This window comes from Crocuta crocuta, unplaced genomic scaffold (genome assembly GCF_008692635.1).
Source record: "Crocuta crocuta isolate KB4526 unplaced genomic scaffold, BGI_CrCroc_1.0 scaffold1133, whole genome shotgun sequence".
Lineage (NCBI taxonomy): Eukaryota > Metazoa > Chordata > Mammalia > Carnivora > Hyaenidae > Crocuta > Crocuta crocuta.
In genome coordinates, this window is record NW_027530366.1 from 314,243 (window position 1) to 320,370 (window position 6,128).

General features: G+C 39.5%; 1 protein-coding gene across 1 annotated transcript in view; it reads left to right on the plus strand.

The window, feature by feature from the left end:
- Positions 1–6,128, plus strand: part of OCRL (OCRL inositol polyphosphate-5-phosphatase) — a 49,950-nt gene that overhangs the window by 23,009 nt on the left and 20,813 nt on the right. Inside the window, exons 12-14 of the mRNA XM_077766170.1 lie at positions 758–869; positions 2,442–2,551; positions 4,173–4,308. Of these exons, the coding sequence (XP_077622296.1) occupies positions 758–869; positions 2,442–2,551; positions 4,173–4,308 (358 nt within the window). The remainder of the gene's footprint in view (positions 1–757; positions 870–2,441; positions 2,552–4,172; positions 4,309–6,128) is intronic.

The window sequence follows — 6,128 nt, forward strand, 5'->3', positions numbered from 1 at the left end:
GAAAGAAAAGTCAAGACCTTGACATTAATGATCATAAAGTTGCCCTGAAATGCCTTAAATTTATTTCCTCAGGATTCCAGAAATTTCATGTTGCATTTAAGATTGGCAAAGAAACCCATTCAGGACTTGAGATAGCTCACAGCAGCATTCCTTGTAGTGTGGTAATTTCTGGGTCTCCTCTGTGGAGACTCTCAGCTCATCTAGGGGCCTATTGCTGTGATTGGGAGCCTAGGATCCTGTGGCAAGCCAGTCTCCTTCCTGACTGAGACTTGGACTGTTCATCTGGAGCAGGGGTAGGCAAATTGGTTATGGTGGATAGCTGGTCAGACCACGCAGACCTCAGTGAAGAGCCTGTAGAATGTCAGGGCTCAGAGAGGCAGAAAATGTTCAGATTCTCTTCCTCTGGAGACCTGGCAGGAAGCCAGGCAAAATTTTGGAGCTAGTCCAGCAAATAAACTACATGCTTCTTTTAGGCAGTTAACTCCTTGGTTTCTGAATCCCACACATATACTGTATTTCCCTCTCTTTGTTCTTCATGTATGGAGTGTCTATCTTCCCACCTATTTAGTAATCCCTAGTCCTTCTCAGGTTTTGTTAGTACTTGCCGCCAGAGGATAAGTGACAGCTTAAACTCCTTGTCTCAGGTAGTGATAAATGAATCCTTATCAACAATCTACCTAGTTTTCTTCTTTCCATTCTTCTCTGACTTGTTATGGTAATTCTTGCTACTTCTGTTCGTGTATTTCTTGATTTTCAGTGTTGTCATCTGGTTGGGAGATTTGAACTATAGGCTTTGCATGCCTGATGCCAATGAAGTAAAGAGTCTTATAAACAAGAATGACCTTCAGAGACTCTTGAAGTTTGACCAGGTGAGTAAATTTTCATTTTATGGGTATGTTCCTAGATGGCAGATAAAATTGTTAGGTTTATGAGATATATGTATGGGAGGTGTGTCTTACTCTAGGAATTGATGGAAAAGTCTCATTGTCTTGGGAAAACAGTGTGACTAGCAATGCAGTGAATGCACACAAGGTTTGTAGTGCTTTTATTGAACACCTGCATAGGAGGAGGAGAGATAAAAAGCAAATAGAACATTTGTTCATTGTCTTTATCAAGAAGAGATTTCAGAGATTTATATAAAATAAGTTGGAGAATGGGTGGGGTTAATTGGAGACCACTTCCTGGAGGAAGTGGGCCTTCAGCTATGTTGATGTGGTTTGGCAGATGGGACAGGGAAAGTTGCTCTATGATTACTTGGCAGGCTTAGTAACAGCATGGAGGTAAAAGAGGGAGGCCCTGTGAGGGGATTGGGAAGAACAGAAGTTTGGGATAAATAGCACAGACTGTGGTCTAATGGGAACTGATTGAGAAGTTGGGGCTGGCTAGCTTATAGATGTTTAAACCTGTGGGAAAAGCATTGATTCGGTAACATTTATATAAAACTTGCTATTCAGTTTTTCTGTAAATTTGCCTTGGAACCTGGCACATGACTTGAATTTTTACTTAAGCTTATGAATATTGGTTGCTAAAAGTGAACACTTTTATGGAGGGAAGAAAACGTTTCAACTTGATTTTAATGTCTTTAAGTCCTTATGAAACCTTTTTTGACCTTCAGACATAGTAAAAATGTAGGAGTTTTGCAGTAGAATGGTGGGGTGTTTTTTTTATAGTGAGTCTTTTTTGGCTCTATTTTTCTTCATATTGAGGTCATCTGGCTAATGTCTTTGCATTTCTTCCTCTGTCATATTTCCAAAGGGGGTACAGTTATAATAAATTTTGAGTCTTATGTAATTCTGGTAAAGTATTTGAAAGAGGATAACTTTCAAAACGATCCATAACTATTCACTGAATTTGGCTTTTGGAATTATCCATTCAACATTTGTGTGCTTTTTTAAAAAATTAAAATTGTGCTAGATGATTCCTGTCCAACTTCAGAGAAAGATTATTCTTATTTCATTTTCCCATTTTACCCAACCACTGTTTTTAAAAATTATTTTAATGTTTATTTATTTTTGAGAGAGAGAGAGTGAAAGAGAAAGTGCAAGGGAGGAGCAGAGAGAGAGGGAGACCCAGAATCTGAAGCAGGCTCCAGGCTCTGAGTTGTCAGCACAAAGCCTGATGCAGGGCTGGAACTCCCCAACGGCGAGATCATGACTTGAGCCTAAGTTGGATACTTAACTGACTGAGCCACCCAGGCACCCCACCCAACCACTATTAGCAATAAAAAATTAGTGATGTGCTCATAATGAGCATCCTATCTGTGGGTGAGTTTAGATGTCATGGGAATGGCAAGATTTAATTCATAAGGTACAGAAATTTTATTTATGTATTCTGACAGTTGCAAAGGCTATGGAACTCAATATTTAGAAATTGTTGATCAGCCTGATTATCATTTGTATTAAGATGGTGTTACCCTGCTTATGTGATGCTTCTATCTCTAGCTTAATATTCAGCGCACACAGAAAAAAGCTTTTGCTGACTTCACTGAAGGAGAAATCAAGTTTATCCCCACTTATAAGTATGACTCTAAAACAGACCGATGGGATTCCAGGTAAAGTAACAAGAACCTCATCACAGAATAGGTTCAGGCGTGGTATTATTTCTGTCCCTCCATATTGGTGAATGGCTAGGAATTTTTTAGGTCATACCAGAGGCATATATAAAGACCTAATGGCTCAGTGCTGTTACAGAAGAGTTTTTAATGCATGTGTACTCACAGGTGAGTTTATCTTAAGAAAGTATTATTTCTATTGAAATTTTACAGGCTGTCTGCAGTGCCTTATTTCTGTCGTCTCAACAGATTTGCTGAGATTTTACCTTCCCAACCCCCCTCCCCATTTCCTTATCTACTGTCCTATTCTCACTGTTTTATCCAAATTGTTTCTCAACTCTTCAACTCTGAAAACCAGAAATTGAGTCACAAAAGGTTCTTCCAGCACAGTGATTCTCATTCCTGATCACACATTAGAATCTATTGGAGGGACTTTTAAAAATACTGATGCCTGGGAGTGCATTGCTGTTAGCGCAGTCGGCTTTGGATCCTCTTTCCCATACCCCCTCTGCCCCTCCCCTGCTCGCATGCTCACTCTTTCTCAAAGGGAAATAAAACATTTAAAAAATACTGATACCTGGGCCCAACCTCTACAACTGCCAGAGACAGCTAAGATCCATTTTCTAGGGAGGCCCTTTGATTTCCTGATTACCCCCAGTTAAGTCCCCCTGTCAGTATGTTCCTGCGAACTGTTTGCCTTCTACTTACTGTCTCTTTGTTTCCTATGGCATCCTAGCTGGCTGAGCCCAGAAGCTTGAAAGAGAAGGAAAAGCTCTGGGCAGATTCAGCTTCCTTAGACTCAGAGAGAGCACTAGGATGGGGTGGAGAGGGGTCTACATTTCTGTGCTCTGAGCAAACTGGTCAGTAAGTGAAAAGTGACACCCATGGATCTTGTACACCTCACCTTATTTCTTCCACTCACCTGACTTGAGAGTCAATTGAAGAGCTACTGATAAGAACTTAAGTGTGTCACCTAGTGGCTCAGGTGTACAAGGTGTTACTTATTTTAATTGAATGATGAATAGGTTTTTTCCCTACCCTTGGTATTCTGTGGGCTGTTATATGTTCAGACTTGCATGCTTAGATGTTAGTTCATCTCTATTTGAAGAAGCTAGTCATGAAAGTCCAGGTTTAAAAGGAGAAATCTCTAGTTATTTCCAGAAATTAAGCCCAGTCTAGGAATATACCATTGGATTTTTAGATTCTTACTAGTTGTCTATCTGTTGTGAAATGTCATTGCAATTCATAGAGCAAAGTGTTCTGAGTATAATCCTGGTCTTCTGAGGATATTTTAAGAAGGTGCTATTATATTTTCCCCTTGGGCAACATTGTTAAAGAGGTAATGCTAATTTGGGGAGCACTGTTTATTCATTCATTACATAACTAATCATTGAGCACCTGCTTTGCATAAGATACTGTGCTAGGAGTTGGGGATTCAGTGGCAAACAAGCAGACACAGACCCTTTAGAGAGTTTGCAATATAGTAGGGAATATTGTAATTGGGATCATTAGGGAAGGAGAAGCATTTATCAAGACGGCGTAACCCTGGTCTAAACCAGTGTGGTAAGTATTACATTGTTGTGTGGTATGTTCCCTTCATAATTCCTTTCTTTATTTGCAGTGGGAAATGTCGGGTTCCAGCCTGGTGTGACCGGATTCTTTGGAGAGGAACAAATGTTAATCAGCTTCATTATCGGAGTCACATGGAACTGAAAACCAGTGACCACAAGCCTGTTAGCGCCCTCTTCCATATTGGGGTAAACACTTGTTTGTTCATTTATTTGTTTGTAGGTAAAGTATCGTAGAGCATCATTTAGATTCAGAACAGATCAGTAGTTCAGTGAGCCAAAAATGTTACCATAACCAAATAATTATTTGCAACTTTGAGAAATTAGTGCCCCCAGCCATCCTAAATGCTGTCCATTTGGTTCTTAATGTGCTAGGCCTTTTAGTGACACAGATGTTTCTTATGCTGCAGAATGGTTAGGTAGTAACCTTACCTCCTAAAGCTGTTATACATAAGGAAGAGTTACAAGCTAGGTTTTAAAGAATAAGTAGATAGATAGTAAGGAGGGGAAGGCCTGGGAGAGAAGTTCCAGATGGAAGGGTGGGGACAGCAGGAACAAAGGCATAGACTGATCTGCATACAACCAAATCTATATATATTAGCTTAAAAGGCATATTGTCAGCTGTACTATTAGTGAAGTTTTCCTGTTCAGGAGCACACGTTTTAAATTTTCTTTAACTCTGTTGCATCCTAGGCTGGATTAATGGCCAGTTATTTAATTTTTTGGTCTGTGTTGTGAGTAGTTTTTGTTTTCACATGGTATTTTCTAGCTGTGTGTTAATAGTATGCAGGTTATATCTTGGGATCTTGTTGATTTAATTTATTACAGCTACTACATTTAGATTTCTTGTAGATTTCCCAGACCTACAGTCATGTAATCTGTCAGAGTCTATATTAGTTCAGTGCTTATAGTGTGGACTTTACAGATAAACTGCTTAGATTTGCATCCTTGTTCAACTACTACCTAACCATGTAACCATGGAAAATTTATATAACAGCCCTGTGGCTCATTTTCCTCCTCTATAAAATGGGGACAACAGTGGTACTACTTATGGGGATTAATGAGTTAAGACATGCAAAGAACATAATAGGGTAAATTTCTTTCCTTTGTGTATATGTTGATTCTTTTTGCTTCTCAGATAGATTATCCCTGAACATGTCTTATCCTTCTGTCTTTAAAAAAATTTTTTTAATGTTTTATTTATTTTTGAGAGAGAGAGACAGCATGAACAGGGGAGAGTCAGAGAGAGAGAAAGACACAGAATCTGAAGACAGGCTCCAGGCTCTGAGCTAGCTGTCAGCACAGAGCCCGACGTGGGGCTCGAACCCACCAACCATGAGATCATGACCTGAGCTGAAGCCAGATGCGTAACCAACTGAGCCACCCAGGCGTCCCTGTCCTTCTGTCTTAAAGGGAAATGACTTTGGGGTATTTCCTTTATATACAAAGTTACTTCTTGGCCTTAGAATAAAATGAAGCAACTGTGACTTAATTTTTGTCCATTTTGAAATTTTTAAATAATAATGAATAATATTAAGTCTTTCTCAAATAATAGCTAGTATGTGCCAAGAACTGGGATCGGCAGTTTACACATATCTCATTTACTCCTCACAACAGTGCTATGAGTTAAATATTTCTCATTTAACAAATGAGCAAATAGAGAACTAATGAGTTTAAATAACTTCTTTAAGAGCATTCATCTAGAGGGGCACCTGGGTGGCTCAGTCAATTAAGCGTCTGACTTCGGCTTAGGGCATGATCTCGCAGTTCGTGAGTTTCAGTCCCACGTCGGGCTCTGTGCTGACAGCTCAGAGCCTGGAGCCTGCTTCAGATTCTGTGCCTACCCTGCTCATGCTCTGTCTCTCTCTCTTTCTCTGTCAATAATAAATAAATGTTTTTTTTTTAAAAAGAACATTCAACTAGAAGGAGAACTAAGATTTAAATCTTGTCTCTTTAACTCCAAAGCCTACAGATGTTCTTCCCACTAACCCCACAATGCCTCTATAGTC